The following is a 23,686-nucleotide window of genomic DNA, read 5'->3' as shown; positions in this document are numbered from 1 at the left end:
CCATGCACTTAAATGTGAAGAAATGGAGGATCTATAACATTGCAGGAACCAACAGCCCCAATCAGAACTGAAGCTTAATCATCCTTTTTTATAACTTAAAAAATCCAACTTTGTTTGTCACCCTTAGGGAGAACGATACATTCTACAGGGGTTATCTATAGTCTACCTAGCAACTGTGCAATTCATCAGGTCCATATGAAAGCACTGTGCAGGGAGCCCTCTCTCCCTGAGAAGTCCTGTTACTCTTTCCAGCAAACCCACTGCCCGAGCTTTCTCCCTACAGTATTTTTGCCTTTGCTGCCACAATAGACTTCTGAAACCTATTTCCAATTCCTGCAAGCTGGGGTTTTGAGTTTAGACACAATGCTCATCCTTCTTAGAAGCGCTTGTATCAAAGAGTGGTAGCACTGCCGACCTCAGAAAGGCAACAAGAAGCAGCAAACGTATGTATGTTTTTACATGAGTATTATGTAGGCCAGTCACCTGATTTTTGAACTCCTAATACTCATCTTACTGTTAAAACAACTAACCTTGCCAAGTCTCCCAACAGCATGACCGCTGTGTGCACACAAGCGTAACCCTTGAGCTTCTGAAATTTCTTTGCGGCTGCTCCTCCTTTCTTTGAAAACAGTATCAAGAGCTTCTTTCCTATGCAGCCATGTGAGAGGAGAGCTCAGCGTGATCCCTGCCACAGCTCTGATTAACCTCTCCTCTCCAAGAGGAGCGGAGAAAGGCAGCCAAGCTGAGGATATCCCCCCTCCCCAGCCAAGGCCGAAAAATTCACCAAGACCAGAGCTTCTCCAAGCAAAAACAACTCTAACAGGGCCAAAGTCAAATGGCATCACAACCATTTCCCACCTGCCTTTTCATCAACAAAGCCTGAGCCTGTGCCACTGAAATCAATGGTAATTTTATTATGGACTAAATTGGAAAGGAAGAAATGGGAAGAAGGGAAAAGAACAATAAAAAAGCCTGTATTTCTAAGTTATGGTTCTCACAGGTAGGCTAATTGCATTCCTGTTTATGTAAGTCACTACTTTCTTCAACAGTGCAACTAGTTGGCCATAAAATGAGTATATTGCATGTATTCATGCATGTAGAGGGGAAAAAAAATATATTTTCATACATTTGGAAAACCCATCTTTGCAATGGGGAGGCAAGAACTTACAATATATTAAGCAAATAACTTGTTTCTATCACAATATGATCCAGGCAGTATTTGTCATTCTATCCTTTATAGATTAATTTTTATAAAGAGCACAAAGTAGGCATTTCTTTCACCTGTATTGAAAAAAAACCTCCATTAACAAAACAAAACAAAACAAAAGGCAAAACTTAGGTCTAAACACATTTTTGTGATTTTAGGAGTAAAACATTCCCAACCAGTCATCAGCATCCACCCCTGGCTCTAAGGCTCACAGGTTCATCTCACTGCTGCTGAAGCAGCCTGCAAAACTGTGGGCTAGCACGGCTGACAACTGCACCAATCCTGCCCCTTCCTACCCAGATGGGTGAGACACTGCATTCCACCACAGGTAATGTCTCTTCTCTCCTTAGAGCTGAAGCATCAGCTGGCAGCCTGTACAGCAATGCGGGAGCTGGCATGCCAACATGGAGTTAACAGTCCACCTTGCTCAATACACTGTTTTATGCTCCTCCACAGAGGGTACCAGAGAGCTTGCCTGCTAGCGAAGCTGCGCTGCTCGTCAGTTGGCAACCGGCTCATAACCTGGAGCAAGAAACAAGCTCCGCGTAGAAATAGAACCAATTATTCTTGTTGCTGGTGTAGATGCCTTTTTTATTATTACTAAACTGTTCATTACCCACTTCTCAGGTTGAAAAATGTTTCCTTTTATTTTTTACTTTCCCCTTAGAAAGAGATGAGTAAGAGATTTTTTTCAGAAGTCTACATTTAATGCAAAACAAGCAGGACCTTTTCTTCTTTTATTAAACTTTGACAAGTTTGGGTATTTATTGTCTACAATGTGCCTATTTCAGTGATTTCTTTGTAATCATATGGCAAGAATTTGTGATTTAACACTTGAGTGGATCATGGTACAAAACACCCAGGATTTATACTGTTCCTTTCCTTACATCATCCACTTCGGTAACCAGTACACACACACAAAAAAATCCACCTTCAGTTGTTTACAGACCTTCCCTCTCTCCCTCTCCCTTCAGAAGTGTCAGTTAAGCTGGAAGACAGAAATATGCAAAAGTTGCCACAGTTTTATCACCAGACCCCACCGAACACTCTGCTGCTCACTGCTCCTTTTCCGAGCTTTAACAGTGACTTTGAAGGAGGACGTATAGCTAGCTACCTCTAGTCTCCACTACCCGGCATCGCTTTGCACCCGTCGCAAATGCTTCACATATCCCAAGTCATTAGAAAGGGATTAGCCAAGCCAGCGCCTAACACCGACCGTTGTTTCCCTGACAGCCTAAAGAACCCCATCAAAGGCTCTTTGAGACGCTAAGTCTGTAATCTGGTTCTCCTTCACTCCGTATTTCATTAAGGCGGCCAGATACAACGGGAGCGCCGTCCCCGTTCGGGGGGGAACCCCCGTGATCTTTTACAGACGCTTCAACCGGGCGCCGCCGGGAAAGCCCTTCAGGGAAGGCGGCCGGCTCCAGCCCTTGTCCCGAGAGCTCGTTCCCGGGCACGGCGCCATTTCCTCCCCCCACGCCGTGCCCCACGACGAGGCGGCCAGGCTCGGCCCCTCCAGCCTCCCCGTCACCAGACCGGCGCACGACGCGCTAAAGCCGGACTCCCAGGCACCGGCCACCTTCCTCCGCCCCGCCCGGGGCCTCAGGAGAGGTGAAGTGTGCCGGGCCGGGCGACTCGCCAGCCCGCCGCCCTTCCCGCCCGCCGGCCCTGAGGCGATGCCCCGCCCCGCCCCGCCCCAACGGCTCAGCGGCCGGCGCGCGCCCCCCGCCGCCGCCGCCGCCACCTGCCGGCCCCGCCCACTCCAGCGCGGTCCCGTCTCCCCCCACCCCCCCTCCGCCCCCGCCCTGTCCCGAGTTAGGCTTTCCCGGAAAGGTTCTCTTTCCGGTCCGCCACAGCTGTTCGCTTCCGGTTCCGTGCCCCCAACATGGCGGCGGTCCCTGCGCTAAGCGGGATCTGAGCGCAGCGGAGCTCCCCTCGGTGCCGCCTGCCCGCCCCAGCGCCGGGGCCCGCTCCCGCCCTCCTCGCTCTCTCTGTGCGGGGCGAGTCGGGACGGGTGCGGGTGCCGTCGGGAGCGCCGGTCGCCCCGGGCTACCGAGCGGTTCCTGCCCGGGGTTGAGGCGCTGCCGCCGCCGCCATGGCGCCGGTGCAGCTGGAGAGCAACCAGCTGGTGCCGGCTGGCGGGGGCCCGGCGTCAGCCCCGGCCCCGCCGGCCCCCGGGGCCGTGACAGCCGCCGCCAGCCCCGGCTACCGGCTCAGCACCCTCATCGACTTCCTCCTGCACCGGACCTACGCCGAGCTCACCGTGCTGGCCGACCTGTGAGTGCCCCAAATTCCCCCCCCCGGCCCGGCTGCCAGGGCCAGCAGTGCCGCCTCCCAGCATCCCGGGAGGATGAGGAGGGCTCGCCAGGGATGTTGTCCCGCACCCCGGCCGGGGCTGGAGTGGGGGGAGGCGGTTGTTCCTTCCCCTTGTCGCCCTCCCCGGGGAAGCGCCCTGTGCCCGCAGGTCTGTCTCTGCATCGGGCTGTGTTCAGGGGCCTAGCGAAAGCGGCCGGGTGATCGGTCATAAAGAGAGAAAATGATTGTGAAGGAACGCAGAGCAGCTGAATGCAGGTCGTCTGGTTAAATGCTTAAGTTTGCCAACAAGTTACTGTCAAAACACCCAACTGTAGTGTTTGTACTGATGTCAACGTACGTGAAGCTGAAACATGTGAAACGGAGATATTTTCAGGTGCTGCACCTCCTTGAGTTACCTGCGTACTTCTTAAAATACCATTTGATTATTTGGGGGAAATAAGTTATTTACATTTACTTTATGATTTGCTGTGCTGATGATGTTGTGTTTGAAGTGGCAAAACAAAGGAATGTTTTTGGGCCAAGAAAAACTTTCCTGAAAGCATTTGGACTCTGAATAAACGTGTTTTCCTTTTACTTTGTTTAACCTTAGAGGTTCTTGTGGGGAACCTGTATGTTTTAAGAAGTGACATACAGAACAAATGGAAAAAAAATAGGTATAGTTCTTGCAAAATACCATATCTGGTAAGTATGCAGACAGGGTTTTGCTTGACTTGGGGTTAAGAGTGTTCAAACTCTGAAAGGGACGAGGAGTTTTAGAATTTTAGTTTGCTTTGGAAGAACTTTCAAAATGTGAGTCAAGAAGTCTTTCCTGTGTGTTTATGGTATGTGTAGGCAGTAGTTGATACTGTATGTGTTCTTGTAGGAGCATGTGCCTGTGATGTCTTTTATTCTTGTTTTAAGGTGTAGAACAGGTCCTTTTGACTTAAGTACATAACTAGGGTACAAGATAAAATGGGTGCTGTGAACAACACATGGGGAATGCTTTGGGCACTTGGTGAATCAAAGTAGTTTATAAGCTATGTGATGTCCCCTCCAAAAGCGAAGTGAGCTAGATTTTTCCACTGTATTTCCCCACAAAGTGTGGGTTTGGCTAGTAGAAAGCCCAGCTGGAAAGTATTCTCCTCCTTCCCTCCAACAAAATGATTTCTCATTCTTTTACCAGCACTAGCCTAGTCCTAGAATAAAAAAATAACTGTTGAAATGAGATGCCTGTGATACCCATAGAACACTACAGAAATACAGTCTCCTCTCTGCAGTAGTATCTGTCACATAGGTCGTTGATAAAGTTCTGGAGTACGGCATTTCTCCACTTTTAGATTTAATTAAAAAGGGAAAAGAAACTCATTTCAGGCAAGTCAGGAAACAGCCAATTTTAACACCTGCTGCAGATGTTCTAGGATTGCTACTATGAATTAATTAACTCTAGTCATGGATGCTGAGTGAGAGTCATCAATTAGAAAGCACAGGCAGTGATACTATGTGGCTCCCTAGATTAGCAGAAATCTTGGGATTTCAGCACCCTTTATCAAGCTTTTAAAATTCATTTGACCAGTTCCAGCTTACCTGGTACAGAGTAGTGGCAGGTGCCCTGTGGTGCTATTACACACCTTGACTAGGCTGTTTTCTAGAGCTGTCAAGCTACTTCCTTTATCAAACATGAAATTTCATTGTATTCAGGAAACATTTACAATCGCAGAAATTTTAAAATGCTCTTTATAGGTATGTAGAAGTTCTTCTTGTACTTAGCTGAAGGTTACTAAAAAACCTTCTAGTAGTCTGAAACGTAATAGAACAGTACATAATAAGCATTTCTTTTTTTTTTTTTTTTTTTTTTCCCTTTTCATTTTTAATATAGGTTACCAAGAAAGACTGATATGGAAAGGTGAGTTACAATAAGACAATCTGTAATGCATGATAAATATAGAACTTTGTTTAGGATGTTAAGATTAATATAGAACTGTTTAAATAAAATATTTTTCTCCTAATTTTAGATTTTATACAAGAAAATAAGACTTGTCTATCTTGCTGTCACTACATAGTTTCAAGATTTTTCTCAGCATCAATGGCAATATTAGTTTTTGTTGGCTTTCGGTTTTGTTGTTGTTTGGGCTTTTTTGTTGCACTGTTCTGTAACATACTGTTGCTGTTACAGTAGGTGAACTCTGTTAAGGGCATTTTTTCTTCATGAATCTTGAAACAATTAAGTGACAGTAAAGCTGATGTGAAAGGGAACTGGAGAACCTAAATAGAGTCTAGTTAGTGTGATAAAGAAACTTTTTGTTCAGAAGAAGTAGTTCAACAATGAAAACAAGGTAAAAACCTCTTTTCTTTTGCTTTTTTCCATGTTACCTGATCTTTCTTATCATGAGAACTGTTTTCTGCTTCTGTTCTATGTGGTTTTGAAGTGTGAAGATTATTAGACAGCACATGTAAGAGACCAGAACAGGCCTCGCTCCTCCCCACCCTGCTCCAACCCCACCCCCCAAGATGAAAGAATTTGATTTACTTTTTTGTTTCTTTGAATAAATTTTATGGAAGTTGCAGGAAATTGTTTCCTTTATTTGCATTGATATGCTAATTGACCTAATTTTCTTTGGAGACATGTAGCAGCTATGATAATCCTAAGAATATTAATAAAGAATTCTGTGTACAAGGGTGATCATCAATTCAGTTATCTCAAATCTTCCAAAACTCTCATAACGTGTTGTGGAATTAATCCCATTTTCAGGGAATCATAACCTGGGATGATTCCTTGTACCCCTTTTCCTTATGCATAATCTTTTACAAAGAGAAACAATCTGGGTTTTATTGGTTTTTTGGTTGTGGGTTTTTTTTTTTTTAATTATCACTCTACTTGCTGAGGAAATTACATTCAATATGGGTCCAGAGCTCCCTTGTACAGGGGGAGGGGGGCTTCTCCCATCTAGGTGTTTAGCATTTCTTGGTAAAGCTGGAATCTACTTTGTGGGGCACACAGGTCTGGGGCGAGAACTTCAGTCCCAATGGATTACAGATAAAAGAAAATAAGACAGCCTTCAATGGTTACAAAGAATGTCCTGTAGTTGAAATTGTCTTGAAATTAAATGTTCACATCCTTGTTAGCTTTGACTTACAACTCTTCTTGGTGAAGTGGCTTTCCAGCTCTTGGAGGGAATCTGTAAGGAATGTAGTTTAATTATCCAGATTATTCTATTTTTCCTAACTTTGAGAGCTGCAACAGCAGCAGTAGTTGGGCTTCAAGCTCTGTTTCTTGAAGCTAGCCTGGTGACATGGCATACATACTTTGGTGAAGTTGTGATGGTATTATCCTCTAATAAAGTTCACATAAAATCTAAGTTCAATTACTACAGTACCTAGCTAAAAGATGCCGTGATAAGAAAAACTGATAGGAGTTATGCATTGTAGTATAGTGTGGCTTTTCTTTGTAAAGGGTCATTTATTAGTTATCAATGACAGGAATAAATAACTTTTGCAGCAAGAAAGAAGTAGTTCAGTACTGTGGTGTAAAATTAGTAGTGCTGAGTTCTGAAGGAAGTACAGTTTCTGAAGGAAATTCAGGGGCTTGCTTCTTGATAATGGAGACCTTTTTTTTTTTTTCTCAGTATTATTTATCTTTTCCTTTTTATCCTCCAATAAAGTGTAATATGTGGGAAACTTTTATCTGAATACAGTAACAGCTGTATAAGATTTAACTGGAACTTGGATTATAATGATTTTGCAAGGCCCTGTCTTCTGTTGTGGGGAACAGTTCCTGCTGAGAAGTATTTAGAAGAGAAGTATTGTCAAAATACTTCCAAGAACTATATAAACATACTGTTTTCCTAAAAACAGGCAGTTTTCTTACTGGTTTTGCAGTAGTTCCTGAAGAAGACTGTTACTTCTCAAACTTGCAGCAAAGACTCTATCACCTACACAAGATTAAAAAAATCAAAACATTCAGAACTGTTGTAAAAACATGTTATTCATGACTTCAACAGTGCAATTACACACCTAATTTTTGTGGAATGTTGAGTTCCATTCTTTTCTAATGACAAAATTATCATTATTTCACTCCTTTCATCGACACGGATAATAATTTTCATTGGAACAGTACTTTGGAGATACCGAGTCCAACCCTCTGCTTGAAGTAAAAGACAGTTTCTTTCAGGTTGCTCAGGGTCATATCCAGTTAAGTTTTAAATATCTTCAAGGATGGAAATCCTGCAACCTTTTTAGGTAACCTGCTTCGGTCTTTGACTGCCTCATTGAGTGTTTCTTTAGAGTTTTCCTGATGTCTAACTAGTTTTTCACTGTTTTAATTTGTGGCTGTTGTCCCTCAGCCTTTTGCACTTTTGAGAAGTCTGGTTCCGTCTTCTCTGTAACACCCCTTTAGATACTTAAATATGGCAGTAGGATCTCACCATAGCCTTCTCGTCTTAAGCAGAAGCAAACACAGCTTCCTCAGCCCCTCCTTGTATGTCATGTGTTCCAGCCCCTAACCCACTTCTGTACGGCAGTATCTTTCTTGGCTAGGGAGTATAAAACTGGATGTAGTGCTTCAGATGTAGTCTCCCAAATGCCGACTAATCCCATTCCTTAACCTAGGCTGCACTGCTGCTAATATGGCCTGTCATTGTTGCAATGGCACATTGCTGTTGCCTGTTCGCCTGTCCACCAGCACCCCCAGGTCCAATTCTGCAGAGCTGCTGCCCAGCTGCTGCTTAGTACCCAGCCTGTGCTGTTACATGAGACTGGTTCCAGATGCAGGACTTTGCATGTGGTTTTGCTGAACTTCATGAGGTTCCCGTCGACCAGTTCCTCCAGCCAGCTGAGGTCGTTCTGTTTGATCCCACCAGCTTGGCATCACCTGTAAACTTCCAAAGAGTGCATTCCTTCACATCATGCAGGTTGTTGATGGAGGTTGATTTTTTTTTTTTTTTTGTGCAGCCCAGCATAAGGTCCTGTATCTATAATGAAGGAATGCAGCAAAATTGAAAGACTTTGGGTTCTTGGTAGAGAAGTAGGTGGATGTGAATTCCCAACACAGTTGTCATTCAGGGGTGATTCTGGAGGCAAGATTCTGTCAAGTAGATGTCTTCTGTAACTTCATACATGTGGTATTAATGAAACGGTTACTTGGAATACTGTGTCTAGTTTTATCAATAATTTTCATTATTAAATTGCTCTGCTTTTTTCGGGGTTTTTTTTGGGGGGGGTGTCTACCTTTGATTTCCGGTCACAGAACATCAGTTTGAATTTTTCTTGCTATCATGCTGTTCTTGCCACAGGAGTTTGATTGACATAACTGCTAGATTTTAGCAACTTCTATATGGAGTTTGTCTGAGAGATTACTGGCTTTCTAAAGTCTCACCGTAGACATCTTTCAAATCCCATAAAGTTTTTCTGAGTCTTTCAAAATTCTCAACATCTTGTTCTCATAGCGTGGTTACTATTAGAGCAGTATGTACATATAGCAGCTTGTCCACCACTTGAAATCTTAATATCAGGCTGAATGCCATTCTAAAACATATGCTCTAGAACACAGAGAAGTTATTGGCTTAATGCCCAAGCTCTTGGTTGAGGTTTGTAGTATGTAATGCAAGAAACTGGACCAGATGGTATTAGTTGTGCTTCTGGCCTAAATGTTCATCTGCTACAAGCAGATTATGCTTTACTTATTGCACAAAGAGTTAACCTCGTTACACCAACACTTTCAGCAGAAACAGGCTCTTATCTATATTATGAGTATGTGTTTTAGAGATTAGGATCAGAAGGAGGTGCAACTTCTGTTTGCTAGAGGCCAATATCTGTTGCGCTGATGAGTGTTCTTTTTGTCCAAATGCTTTTGTTACTTGTGGTTTAACCCCAGCCAGCAACTAAGCACCACGCAGCCACTCACTCACTTCCCCCCCACCCAGTGGGATGGGGGAGAGAATCAGAAGGAAAAAGGTAGAACTCATGGGTTGAGATAGGAACAGTGTAATAGAACAGAAAGGAAGAAACTAATAATGACAATAATAACAATAATAAAATGACAATAATAATAAAAGGGTTGAAATATACAAAACAAGTGAAGCACAGTGCAATTGCTCACCACTTGCCAACTGATGCCCAGTTAGTTCCCGAGCAGCGATCCGCCACCCCCTGGCCAACTGCCCCCGGTTTTATTGTTCAGCATGACATCACATGGTATGGAATACCCCTTTGGCCAGTTTGGGTCAGCTGTGCTGGCTGTGTCCCCTCCCAACTTCTTGTGCCCCTCTAGCCTTCTTGCTGGCAGGGCAGTATGAGAAGCTGAAAAATCTTTGACTTAGTATAAACACTGCTTAGCAACAACTGAAAACATCAGTGTGTTATCAACATTATTCTTGTACTAAATCCAAAACACAGCAATATACCAGTTACTAGGACGAAAATTAACTCTATCCCAGCCAAAACCAGGACATTACTTTAGAAAACCATATCAGGAAAACATCTTGGGTTGGGGTTGTTTTTTTTTTCAAAGTAACTAGAAAACCACGGTGAAATTAGTGAATTGAACATGTGGAAAGGGAGGAAAACTTTCATGAACAGTAGATTAAATGGTATTTCAGAGTATATGATGTTACAGATCTACATTGTAGATCTGCATGTCTTGTCTAATGCATCTACAATGTAGATCTGTAATGAAGGGGGAAAATCTGTGTATGCCCCTATTACATTCTTTTTTAAGAAAAATAACTTTTAAGACATGGAAACATACACTGCCTCATTTTGACTATCTCATACAAAGCATGGTGGAAGGAATATTGACTATCAGTAGTTTCTTCTTATCCCAATTTCTTTGCAAGGCAGGAATGGAGAGGTAAGTAAAAGGGTGGGAGCTTTTTGTGGTCTTCCCCACCACCACCCCATTTCCTGGCAAAATGGTGATATATTGTAACATGCTGTGTAAAGGAGTCTTAAATTTGTTTAGTATCCAATTTTTTTTTTTTTTTTTTAAGTGAATGTCAGTGTAATGTTACTGCCAGTTCCTGTAACCCTTAGGTATATTGCCTTGTCTACTTTCAACTTAATCATAAGCCCCGGGGAAATCCTGTAAAAGGTATAAAAATAGTTCAGTTGAGTTCACTATGGAATTGTTTTTCTTAAAATCAGTGATTAATTCATGTGAGTATGCTTTTTTTGTTTCCCCAGACAGTCTTGGTTGGTTAGAATCCATGTATGGTGTCAGCATTTAGGTATTCAGAACAGTGAGCTTTTTTTTCCCCCATATTCTAATCAAACAAGCCATATATTAGTGATGCCTCCATTAACACAATTAGAAGTTATAAGTACAGCTTTTTTTTATTGGCACAGAGTTAAATTGCAGCTTTATTATGTATCTGAGCACTGGCTTAATGTACATTTGTTTTTTTCCAGAAAAATAGAAATAGTGCAGTTTGCAAGTCGCACTCGTCAACTGTTTGTTCGTTTGTTAGCCTTAGTCAAATGGGCTAATAATGCTGGAAAGGTGGAAAAATGTGCGGTAAGTTAGCAACAGAGTTTGGTATGAAATAACCTCTTAAGTGATATGGGATTTTGGTTCACCCTAACTTCTCCTTATTATAGAAGTTTAAAAAAACAAAAGCCTATTTCATAGGCCAATGAATATTAAATTATAACCAATTTCTTCCTATTTAGAAATTGTATAATTTTGTCTTTTAATAGTTCGTGTTCCCAAAAATTCATCAGTGGCAAAAAATGAAAGGCTTGTCTGCACATAGTTTCAGGAGTGCTTTGGGGTTAGGTTATAGGACAGGGAAGATGGTGATCTCAGTGTGTTAGTTCTTACTATCACTTTAGTCCTGCTCTTGGTTAAATAAGAATAAAGTCCAGAATGTTGCAAAAAACAAGCCCGGGGTGATTACAAGCAAGTATGGTTGCATTCCAGGAGCAATCATCAGATAAAGAGCTGTGAGGCTTTACAGATCCTCCACAGCATCAGAAATGGCATGCAGATTTAAAGTGTCCTTGCATACAGATGTAAGAAATGGCCAGAATATTAATTCTTCCTTTGTTTTATAGATGTGATTACTTGAATTGGAAGTGACAGATAAAAATCATCTCTGTTGTGTACTAGATGAACTGAATATAAAGGGGCATTGATTTGTGCATTTTTTGGACGCATACTTTTTTTTTTTCCCTCCCCCCCCCCCCCCCCCCCCCCCTTGTCCTCTGCAGATGATATCAAGTTTTTTAGATCAGCAAGCCATTCTGTTTGTGGACACTGCCGATCGTCTGGCATCGCTAGCTAGAGATGCTTTGGTTCATGCCCGTCTACCTAGTTTTGCTATCCCGTATGCTATTGATGTTCTGACAACTGGATCATACCCGCGTCTGCCTACCTGCATTAGGGTAAATAATGCTACCATATGTCAGGGCCAGGGGAGGGGGAAGGTAATCCCCTGTACAGTATCAAATGCATGTTAATTAAACTAACTGTCTATGTGCAAATGGAACTGTCTTTTAGTACAGGCCTAGTGCCAAGTCTCTGTAGTGTCAGTTTCTCTTGCAGAGCACTTCCTATTTGGACAAGTTATGCTTTCCCAGTAAAACATTCTCTCCATTTAAACTAGTTCTGCTCTAGGATGAGTATAGTAGCAACTCTTCTTCCTTGGTTCTTTAAGTATTTGAACATGTTAAGCCACCATCCTAGAAAAATGAAATGTGAAAAGGAGATACTGACATCTCTTGTTCTTAGAGGTTTTGCCTGTATTTGGAAATTTACTGAAATACTTAACAGCTCTCTGTTAAAATGCAGAATAACAGGATTTTGTGAAGTAATATAAACAGTAGTACCTGCGACTTAGATCTATGGCTACAGATAAGAATTGGCTTTCAAATCTTAGTATTTAAAAACAGGTTTAGCCTCATGTAAGGCCCTGAATTTATTTAATTGATCCATGTTGAGCAGTTTTATTCAGTGGTCAGTCTTGGGTAAAATGTAATCAACTAGATAACAAATCTGAGTGTAAGATACAAAACTTTGCTCATATGTAATGGCCTGTAGTATTTATATTTTGAGACTTCTAGTCTGGTTAGTTTTCACCACCACTACTGTCAATGTATTATACATGTTTGAGATATATAGACTTGTTTGTGTTTATTTTAACAGGATAAAATAATCCCTCCTGACCCAATAACAAAAAGTGAGAAGCAAACCACACTTCATCAGCTAAACCAGATTCTTCGACATCGACTAGTGACTACAGATCTCCCTCCACAGCTGGCAAATCTTACAGTTGGTGAGAACTGGAATTACTTTTTGAAGAATACATTATTGCACGCTGATATAAAATTGTTGCTTTAGTGCTAAAGCAAAGCTAAAAGATAGCTAAAGTGAGACCATTAGGCACACGTGCTTCATCTGTGAAGACTGGGATCCTGTCTCTGTATGACATCAAAATACATGTTTTCCCCTTTTGAAAAGTGAGGGCACTGATAATATTGTTGAAATATTATTTACTTTCAAGAAGAAATTCTGTGTAGGTAATGGCAAAGGGTTGTAGACATGGTCTTGCTCTTTCAGCAAATGTGTTATGAAAGAGTCTTAGGCCTAATAATGTAACTGCTTTATCTTAAGTTAATTTTAAAATGCAACTTAATTAAACTGTTAGGTCTTTCTGTAGAAACTCTTTGACCTTTAGCTTAAACAAGTCACTCTAATGTTGCTTTTTTAATCTGTTTTGATATTCATCTTCATGCACAGAATTTGTTCCGATTTATGCATGCCTTTTGTTCTGTGGCTCACTGCAGTGCCAGATCTCTCAATCTGTTTTCACATCTCTGTTTTCATTTAGCCCAAGTAGTGGTCGATATTAAGATGACCTTTTTTACAGGAAGGATGGCTATAAACTGGTCTAGGTTATTGCAGAATCGCAGAGAATAGGGCTGGAATGGACCTAGTCCATGCTTTTAACTAAGACAAGGTTAGCCATGTGTAAACCATACCCCACAGACCTAGATCGAAGATGTTTCTGAAAAATCTTAGGTTTTCACTGGTCCCTATGTGAACACTTGCAATGTCAGTATTAGAGCTATTTTTGTCTAACGGAAGTGTAGATGGATATATGTCTGAGCTCTTCAGATTTTTCAGTTAACTAAACATTTCAGTGACTATTAGTTTCTGGTTTGGGGTTTGTTATACTTGTCCTTGGTTTGTTTTAAGAGCATGTCTGAGATGCTTTTGAAAACAAAACTTTGTGAGTTAAAATGGTTGAAATTTCTATAGGAATGTTTCTATTTGTCTATAATTGTAAAGGTATATGGCATATTTTGTTAAGGGATTGAGAAGAAAGTTGACCCTCAGGTTGTAGTAAGGACTTGTACTAAACTGTTTGCTCTGCCACCCACTCTCTTTATGACCTTGCTTACATAGTTTTGACAGTCTTTGTTCCCAGTTCTTGGAACTGATAGCAGTGTTCACAAAGGTGTGAGGATATATATGTCAATCAGATAAATAGTGTACATAATCTTTGCTTTCATGCATATATATAAAAATTATGCAAAAGATTATCTTCCTCACGTGAAAATGGAGTTACAGTATTTTAATGTTAAGTAAATGGTTTGCAGTGAGATGTGTTTCCAGGGCTAGATTTCAGCCTGGACTGAGATCATATTCTGAACATCTTTTGAATATTGCTTAAAGTATCCATTGTTGATATAGCAAAGAATTGGAAAAATTAAGCAGGACTATTTGGTTGTGTAACTTGTCAGGCTGGTAGTCAGCTCTTTGTTACTTCCTATTATAGTAGCACAAGTGTTAACAAGTTATCGTGACTGAAGTACTGCTGTTTAGGACAGTTTGGTACATCTGTCCATGCTGCTTATTGACACTGGTTCTGTGCAGAAGCAGCTGTGAAGTCTTCAGAGTTGCACGGAAACATATGGAACAGAGCAGAAACCATAGGGAAGTAATCCATTGTGAGTGCCAGGAGCTACTACACTGATATTTTGAGGCATCTTAGGAGACTGAGTGAAATAAAACATTTTTTTCTTCCTTAGCCAATGGCCGTGTGAAGTTCCGAGTTGAGGGTGAGTTTGAGGCCACATTGACAGTGATGGGTGATGATCCTGACATCCCCTGGCGCCTTCTCAAACTGGAAATTTTGGTTGAAGACAAGGAAACTGGTGGTAAAAAAAAAAAAACTCAAACCTCTACACTTTCTTTTTAACATGATGTTCATCTCTGATGCTATATAAGTCTTGTTTATACTGGGTCTTTTGCATATCACAACTTAAGATAATGAAGCTGTATATACTTGTCCTGTTTTCACCTTGCTCTGTGTGGTTTTAATACCTTAACAATGGTAGACTGTGACAGTGTAGTAGACAGAAATTTCCAGAGTAAACCAAGGATTTTGTTATTTTGTTAGAAATTCTTCTATGGAAATTGCTCAGTACAGTTGTATCTTTTTTCTTTTTAATTTATTTAATTATTTTAAAAACCTAGTTTCCTGATCTAATGTGAATTATTTTTAATTCATGAAAGATGGTCGAGCCTTGGTTCACAGCATGCAGATCAACTTCATCCACCAGTTGGTCCAGTCACGGCTGTTTGCTGATGAAAAGCCACTTCAGGACATGTACAGCTGTCTGCGTATCCTTCTAGAAGTTGCTTCTGAATAAGCTGTTTAATGTAGCCTTGCTCGTCCTAGTAGCTGGAGGTCAAGAAAAATGGATTCCATATTAAGCTAGGGGGAAATGTCTGGACATGGAGCAAAAACGATGGCCTTGGAAACAGTTATTCTCAGGTGCCAGCATGTAAAATTTGATCTTACACAGTTAATTAGCAAAGGTAAAGGTGAGGTACTCAAGACAGCAGGTTGTGTGTTAAGTCAGTGCAGCAGCAGCTGGCTACATGTGCTAATTTTGGAGATAGAATACAGTGCTGACTTGGAAGGTGTGGTAGCTGATAATTCTTGCTCCCAAGAACTGCAGTAAGGTGATGATGGTGTGTTAACTGTATTGCACCTGTGTGAATAATAAAATGAGATACAGCATGTGCAGGAAGTAGTGCAGTGATTTTCTATGTGCAAAGGGCAAATTGCTTGACAATGTGAAATGGCTTTCAGTGAAACAGTTTCTGCAGAAACAAACAGAATCATGTTATTTTAGGGTGACCATGGGAGATGAGGTTAGTGGTAACTAGAGGGTGAATTGAATTTCTTTGTTAGTAATCTTCTTTTCCCTAAAAGATGATCAGAGTTAAAAATCTATAAAACAAAGCTGTTGTGACACTCTTGTCTGACACCCTACGCTAGATGAGAGTTTGGGGGGGAAAAAAAACAAAGCAAAAAAACCTTTGAGAAACATTTGATGCTGTTTATATGTCTTTATCTCTGGATTAGGCACATTAGTGTGTTTTCAGACAGCATTTTGTCTGACTTTTGTCACAAAATGGATTTATGTAGTGCACAGAGTTTTTGGAGTTCTTATGTTTTCTTAACTCTGTTCGTTAGACTCCTTCTGCTTAGCACTTCAGTTGGAAGTCTTGCATTCACAAACACTAATGCTGATTCGTGAGCGCTGGGGTGACCTTGTGCAAGTGGAGCGATATCATGCCGGGAAATGTCTCTCGCTCTCTGTTTGGAAGTAAGTTTATTTTAAAAGGGCTGTTAACAAACAATAGATGAAATAATAGGAGGGTTTTCATTTACTAAGCTTGAGCCAGAATTTTCAGAATTCTACTTTCTTTTTGATGTGAGACTCCTAAATTCTTGTAATTAAGTACCTAAACATGTTGCTTTACTTGCAAAGAAGTGAGGGATGTACATTAATGTACAGGAGAACAACGGATACAATTATAAATCAGCTTGTATTTATGCGGATATCTAAATAAATCAATTAGTTCTTTGTCAGTCTTTTGCTATGTTTATTGCTTGACTTGCACTAGATAAAAAAAAATCAATCCAAATGCTCTTCAGATTGTGTTGAATTTTTAGCTATCTAAAACTTCTTTATGTATAGTTTACCAACAGTTCTGCATTAAAATCTAAATTAAAACAAATGCTTTTTTCAGTTCAGCTGACATAATCTTATTTTTAACCAGAACTCTCAGGATCAATCATTAGCTACTGAAAAGCATATTTTCTGCTATTCCAGTTATATGGTTTAATTATTCTCTTTATTTTAAGTCAACAGGTGCTTGGCAGGAAAACAGGGACTGCATCTGTTCATAAGGTCACTATTAAGATTGATGAGACTGATGTCTCAAAACCCTTACAAATCTCTCATGAGCCTCCACTGCCAGCCTGTGATTCCAAACTGATGGAAAGAGCCATGAAGGTAAAGATTTGCTTTGCAGTAGGCATCTAGTTTTATAAATCAAAAACTTTAAAATGCTTTGCATTGTCAGTTTGTTTCACTTTGATTCTATTTAAAGAGCTGCTTCTAAGATTTCTAGTGAGCAGTTACTCTAGGTTGTGTTGTGTTTATGTTGGGACCTAACATTGTTGTTACAAATCATTGGCCTTCATCTTAAAAATTACACCTACTTCACAGTGCATTATATACCATTTATGAGACAGAATGCTGAGGCTGGGGGAAAACAACAGCGAAGTTGCATTTATGGTTAGCATTTGGCTTGAAATGCTTTATAGAGAGACAGTTCTTACCTTTGCTGTCTTGGAGGTGCTGTGTAAACTTCCTCTGAAAATCAGCTTCCCCATATCACTTGATTTGGCTACCCAGCAGTGCTATTCACTTTAGAAAATCTTACATTATTATTTGGAAATCTTGTGCAAAAGAGCTAATGTGGTTTGCTTCAAGTGTTAGGTGAAGCTTGGTTTTGCGTAATCACTAACCAGATTATGTCAGGTGGCCTATTTGAATGTGCCTTTGGATTGTTCAGATTCCTATATGTTAAAGGTGGGATTGTTGAAATGGTCCAAAATGAATAACTGCAGTCAACTTACTACTTGGATAAGGCTTCACTGGTGATAATTCTAGATCTTGGTTAACGATATCTAAGAGAAACTGCATTCTAGGTTTTATAACAAGTCTTCTGTAAGTTCCTCAGCAAGTCTGGCTATGATATATCAGGATGTGTGTTTGTCATTATTTCTTGCAGTGTTTGGGTTTTTTAACAGAGTTAATAAACTGGAGTGAATGGTGTAGTTTTCAAACTTTCAGTACAGTTTTTCCACAGGGAAAAACTCCCCAGCTTGGATTCTTCACCTGTCTTACAGAACTTTCTACTGATGATAGCCTTCACTTACTGTACATGCTTTGTATTTGAGCCTCTTGGCCCATCTTGTTTACCAAGTTTGACAGACAAATCTCTGTATGGTGAACGTCAAGAGCTTCATGTGTTTGGGCTACAGAGGAATGTGGGAAACTTAGTGGAGCGTAGTAGCCTTCTACTCTACTTCTAGAGTAGAAATGCTACTATTAGTATAGTAAATATATATTAAATTTACTCATTTAACAGCCTAAATTAGCATATTTAGGCTAGTAAATATATAGTTAATTTAGCGAAGATACTGTATTTATGCCTAAATCCAGGAAAATGTGCTTTATCTAGAACATCTGCTGAGATTCTACTGGAGGTGACACAATCTAAGCTCACTGAATCAGGTCTACAGACTGTAGATTAAGATACGAGACCACTGTAAATTTGAGATTTATCAAAGTTAACGCTGACTCCTTTTATAACTACTTGCTCTGAGCTTAAAAAAACGTATCAGCTATGGTATACACACTGCTGTTCTAGTCTTTGAATAATGATCTCAGCTGTAATGACGTAGATAGCACACTGTTTCTGTTTATTTAAGATACTATGTAAAACAGTGCAGGAACAAATATGTTTGTCTAAGCAGGTTATTATACATTAACCTACTGAAAATTGGATGTAGCTATAGAACCTGTAGTCACTTGTTTGTGAGGAAGATTTAACTCATAGCAGCTGCTGAGTTGAAATGCTCTTGCGGATGGATAAACACCTGATTTTTAAGGCCTTGTCTTGGAAAGCTCATCTTTAGGGGAAGGTCATTTCTGGTATATACGAAGGCATGTACTGAAATTCTGTATAATTCTGTTCTGGTATAAACCTCTTCTGCATTTATCTCCTATGCTAGAATAAAATTTGAGTTTAATTCACCCTGAACACGTTTCAAAGCAATGTGAGGTTAACTAGGAAAAGGTTTTGCAGTAATCTGTAGCTTTGCTTATGCAAAATATGTAAATAATATGACTGTAATGTAAATGGATATAAATGCAAATGCCTTAAATTAAGTTGCACAAGTAAGCTACAGTGAATGTAAGTGGTGACATAAGCGTCAGCAATGGCAGTGCAACAGCCTGTAGATGCTCTACATGCAATGCTCTTAGATACTCCTAGCTTCAGGAGGGCGGCTCATATTCAGTGTTTGCCACTGCATCTTCACTGTGGTGTTACCCCCGTTAGCAGGACTAAAACTAGTGTGTTGCATTCCGTGCTACAGCTATGTATGTGTTTGTGTAGAGGCAACCATATTCTAATAGAGTGGTGTTTTGGGGGGTTTTGTGGGGGTTTTTTTCCTTAGCTTAAGCTAGTTATAAACGGATGCATGCTAAGCTGGAAAATACTCTAGCCTTGATCCAGAACAAGTAGGTCTGCACAGGGGGAGTGGTAACAGCATACTTTGTGAAACTTCTCTTCTTTTACATTTTCTAGTCTTCTGTCAAAAACCCTCCCACTGCCTGCTGCACAGACAGCATCATATATGTTAGTTTGTTGTATTTTATAGTGATCCAAATACTCAAGTTAATAGTTCATTTCGTTCACTGCAGTTCTAAGCAAATTCTTTCTGAAGTGATTGTTTTATTAAGTAGCTTTGTTCCACTGTGCTAATGCATAAAGTCTACAAATCAAATTTGAACTTGCTCAGGTACATTCCTTTTTTACAGATTGACCACCTATCAATAGAAAAACTCCTAATAGACAGTGTCCATGCAAGATCTCATCAAAAACTCCAGGAGCTGAAAGCCATTCTTAAGAGCTACAATGTTAATGACAATTGTATGTGTTTTCTACTGAAGTTTGTTTAAAGTTAATTTCCATTTGTGCCTAGAAATGGTTTCCTTTTTTCTTGGTGTTTCTTGTTTTCATTAATTTACTTAAAAAATATGAAAAAACAAAGGGAGATGTGTTCAGAATTAACAAGACAACTTTAAATTATTCTGCATTGATAATTTTAAAATACTCATACTTCTAAATGCAGTGTAATAGATGAAGCTGGTAGAGCATTATAGTCTGGGTTGAAGGGTTAAAAGTTGTCTACTGTAAAACTCATACGTGCTCAGAATTGAAAGCAAATCCTTCATTGTCTTGAGCTAGCTTTGGATGAGACTTTGCTTAAACTGTTGTTGAAACTATTGGGATTCGAATTGAGCTTGTCATCATGAAGCGGTGAGTTAAAAGATATTCAAGGATTAATAATCTCCTTCAAATTTGGTCTGTCTTTTCTCATTGGTTTGTTACTAGCACTATTTTCACAGAGAAATTCTTACATTCAGTTCCCTCTGTTAATAGTGTAATTATGTGCAAGTGAAGATTGCTTCTATAAAAACAAACAGGTTTTGTGATTATAATGGGCTAAGTTTTAATATAATGGGCTTGAAATTTGTTTCAAATTATTAACATCAATTTTTGTTTAGCATTCATTGAGACGGCTCTTCCAACTCTTGTAATTCCAATTTTGGAACCATGTGGTCGATCAGAGTGCCTGCATGTATTTGTTGATCTCCACTCTGGAATGTTTCAACTGATGCTGTATGGTGTTGGTAAGTAGGTGCAAAACCAGGCTGTATTTAATATCTTGCAAGAATCCTGCATTATGAGGTAATTTTGTGTGAACAATTCTGGCAAATCTGCGAAGTTCTGTAAGTAAGTAAGGGTAATGCGAGTGAACACCACGCTTGGATCATCATCTAGGTATTTGAGTTTGAGGAATGGAGAAATGGATCTTTGTGCTTAAGAGTCACAGTTCAGTTAGGTATATTTTAAGAGGACAACAGACTAAATAGTTAGGCATCATTGCAATGCATATTCTTTATGACTCCCGATTCCTGGGTTGTGCTGTTGATGGATGCAGTCGTTTCATATGGACCTGATCGAGAATTGTATTATGTGACCTTGTACATGTTGAGTTACTGTTCAAGTCTTCACTTCAGGTTTCAGATTACTTAAGAAAAGAAGGAAAGTGAGTTCTTTTAGTTTGTTTGCCTAATAACATACTGCTATGGTTTTACAAGCATTATGGGTCATTTGTTGCGTATCTTTAATCTCTCTCTTCATAATAAGCCACATGGAGAAGACAAGGGGCAACAATTACAAGTTGCAGCAGGAGAGGTTTCATCTCAATGTAAGAAAGAAATTTTTTAGAGTAAAAACAATCAATCGCTGGAACAACTTCCCCAGAGACATGGTGGAGTCCCCATCACTGGAGGTTTTCAAGGTGCAGTTGGACAGGATGTCCATAGCACTATACCAGCTACTAGGAAGACAATTAACTCTGTCCCAGCCGAAACCAGGACAGGGTGTTAGATAATCTCATCTAGCCTCGCTTTCTCACAAAAGCTTGGACCAGATGATCTTTCAAGGTCCCTTCCAACCTGGGCTGTTCTATGATTCTGTGATTAATTGTTTGTTAAATTACATGAGACACTTTCATTAAAAGGTCAAAATTTTGTTTGAAGAGCAGATGTTAAGACCATTCACTCACCTAATGTTCTTGCAGATCAACTGACACTCGATGACATAGAGAAGTCTGTTAACGATGATATGAAGCGTATCATTCCTTGGCTCCAGCAGCTCAAGTAAGTGACGTGAATGATTCAGTTTGCATAGAATGAATCACCATATTTGTATTTTGGATGATGACACTTGCATGGCTTTGTGTTTTACCACAGTAGGGGATATACTTTCTCACTGTTCTAAGCAACCTTGAGTATTTGCCATGTCCCCTAAATAGGTGGAGGAAATTCTGCTTTTGCTTGGAGTTGATTCCATAGTCTTCTTTTAGTCTGCCCCCTTACACGTAGCCTCATGCATTCCTATGTGCACACTCTGCATGAAGTCTTTTCACTTCAAGTCAGTAGCAGACCACTTGCTTCCTGAGGATCTCATTTTGTGTTCATGTTCGTTTTCTATCTCCTTTATTCCACTCTATTTCTACAGCTGAACTCTGCTTGTTTCTCAGCAAGAATGATCTCCCTTCTCACAATGCAGAGCAAAAACCAGGAAGTGGCCTAGGATGATTTAAATAATATCTGTTTATCTTCTAACACTTCAGCCCTTGCTGGTTTAAACCTCTAATCTTCCTTCCAAAAAGCCCTGAGATTTAAGCACAAGATACATTTGGCTCCTGTAAGAGGTTGTAGCAAATAATACAAATACAGTTTGCATCTGTATGAAAACCAAGTTCCACCTGCTCTGTCATTTTGGAAATTCCCAGTACTCTGAGTTAATTGCAGGGTGAAACCTCTATTTGAGGAATTTTGCTTCTAAAAGAAGCATGATGACGCATGAAGCACTGACACCCTGGAGAAACTAATCAACCTCCCTTTGTTATAAATAATGTACTCAAGATAATGGCTTGGGTAGTGCTGCAGTTTTTGAGGAAGCTAGGCAGTCCCACAAAATGTCTTTTAGGACAGCTATATCTAACGGGTATCTACGAGAATAAACGTGGTATGTCGTGATGGAGAGATGCTGAGCACCCACACTTTCTACTGCTGTTTTCAGTGGAAGTTTGACTGAAAAACCAAGCCACACATTTCTGAGCTCCTTTCAAGCCTACTAGGCTTTCTGGCCTTGCCACTATAGCCAAATCCATTGGAGTAGTGCAAAGTTTAATTCCAAACATTAGAATAAATTTGGTGTCTTGCATGTGGTTCTTCATGTCCAAACTTATTCAGGTGAATGAGTTTGTTTATAACATAATCCAGAGTGACGTCCAGCTTCGGTGAGTTTTTTTACTGTATTGCTTACCAGCATATGGGAGCAAATATTTTGTTTTCTCTACCAAAAAATAATTCAAGATTCCAAATTGTAAAATAACTGTAATCTGCATGTTTTTTAATTTGCCCCTTTTTTTATTTTGTAATTTCATATTGTGGTGTATAAAAATTTATGTATTCCTTCAGCGAGTAATTTCAGGGCTTTTCTTCCTAAATTAACAGCTGTCTGTTACTCAAGCTGAAGACAATATGTAAAGATAGTAATAAGAAAATATAAACTAATGAAATTTTCTGTGTGATTTTCTGTATGTAACTTGTGCAGCAATGATAGATGTTGACTTAGAATATGGCTGACAATGTGACACTAATGCTCTAAAAAGCAATATACTAGAATTATGTAAAACAGTCTTGGGGTGCTAATACCTTTATTTCAATGCAAGGTTCTGGCTTGGACAGCAACGTTGCAAACAGTCTATAAAACATCTGCCTACAGTGAGCAGTGAAACTCTTCAACTAGCTAATTATGCTAGCCATCCAGTGGGAAACCTTTCCAAACACAAATTGTTTATCAAACTCACTCGCCTTCCACAGTACTACATTGTAAGTAACTGAAAAATGCTTCCTTCTATCTTTTGCTCCCAGTCACGGATATACCAGATAGTTTGTTAACTCTAACATTAGGAACCAAGTGATTGATGTAATCCTCAACTCTCCCCTCTCCCTCCTTTCTCTCATTCAGTGGGTTTGTTAAGCAGTCAGGCTTATAGAGAAGAGGGGACGTAAAGGTTTATTACTTAGCAACCTTCCCATTTTCTTTGTTTCATGAAAGTTTAGTCATCTTCTCTTCTTGGATCCCTTTCCTAGCCACGGTATTAATATCTTGAAAAAGACTAGTGTATTTTCTTTGAGGGGGAGAGGATAGGAACTGATGTAGACGTATTCCTAGCTTGAGGGTCTTCTCAATTTGTTGTTTTGTTTAAATATAGGTTGTAGAGATGTTTGATGTTCCTGGCAACCCCACAGAACTAGAGTACAAGTACCATTTTCTCTCTGTGAGCTATGCTGAAGGAGATGACAGTCCTGCTACTGCACTTTTACTACAGCAGTTCAAACCAAACATTGAAGAATTGGTACTAGACACAAAAAGTGGGAAACAAGTGAAAAGTGGTGTCAAGCGTAAGGTATGTGCTTCAAAAGGCATTGGACTAGTTATAGAGCGTG

At 40.0% G+C, this 23,686-nt stretch overlaps 1 protein-coding gene across 1 annotated transcript in view; it reads left to right on the top strand.

Moving 5' to 3' along the window:
• The first annotated feature begins 3,068 nt into the window (after nucleotides 1-3,068).
• MED14 (mediator complex subunit 14) overlaps nucleotides 3,069-23,686 on the top strand; it is a 37,301-nt gene continuing 16,683 nt past the window's right edge. Inside the window, exons 1-14 of the mRNA XM_052794178.1 lie at nucleotides 3,069-3,484; nucleotides 5,379-5,405; nucleotides 10,904-11,009; nucleotides 11,705-11,878; nucleotides 12,639-12,768; nucleotides 14,528-14,656; nucleotides 15,015-15,122; nucleotides 15,985-16,117; nucleotides 16,660-16,810; nucleotides 19,412-19,523; nucleotides 20,162-20,287; nucleotides 21,244-21,322; nucleotides 22,906-23,065; nucleotides 23,452-23,646. Coding sequence (XP_052650138.1) covers nucleotides 3,303-3,484; nucleotides 5,379-5,405; nucleotides 10,904-11,009; nucleotides 11,705-11,878; nucleotides 12,639-12,768; nucleotides 14,528-14,656; nucleotides 15,015-15,122; nucleotides 15,985-16,117; nucleotides 16,660-16,810; nucleotides 19,412-19,523; nucleotides 20,162-20,287; nucleotides 21,244-21,322; nucleotides 22,906-23,065; nucleotides 23,452-23,646 — 1,812 coding nt within the window. The 5' untranslated portion in view covers nucleotides 3,069-3,302. The remainder of the gene's footprint in view (nucleotides 3,485-5,378; nucleotides 5,406-10,903; nucleotides 11,010-11,704; nucleotides 11,879-12,638; nucleotides 12,769-14,527; nucleotides 14,657-15,014; nucleotides 15,123-15,984; nucleotides 16,118-16,659; nucleotides 16,811-19,411; nucleotides 19,524-20,161; nucleotides 20,288-21,243; nucleotides 21,323-22,905; nucleotides 23,066-23,451; nucleotides 23,647-23,686) is intronic.

The sequence above is a fragment of the Harpia harpyja genome, chromosome 8, assembly GCF_026419915.1.
Source record: "Harpia harpyja isolate bHarHar1 chromosome 8, bHarHar1 primary haplotype, whole genome shotgun sequence".
In the NCBI taxonomy this organism is placed as follows: Eukaryota; Metazoa; Chordata; class Aves; order Accipitriformes; family Accipitridae; genus Harpia; species Harpia harpyja.
Note: the sequence above shows the minus strand (reverse complement) of the source record. Positions and strands in the feature narration are given on the sequence as shown.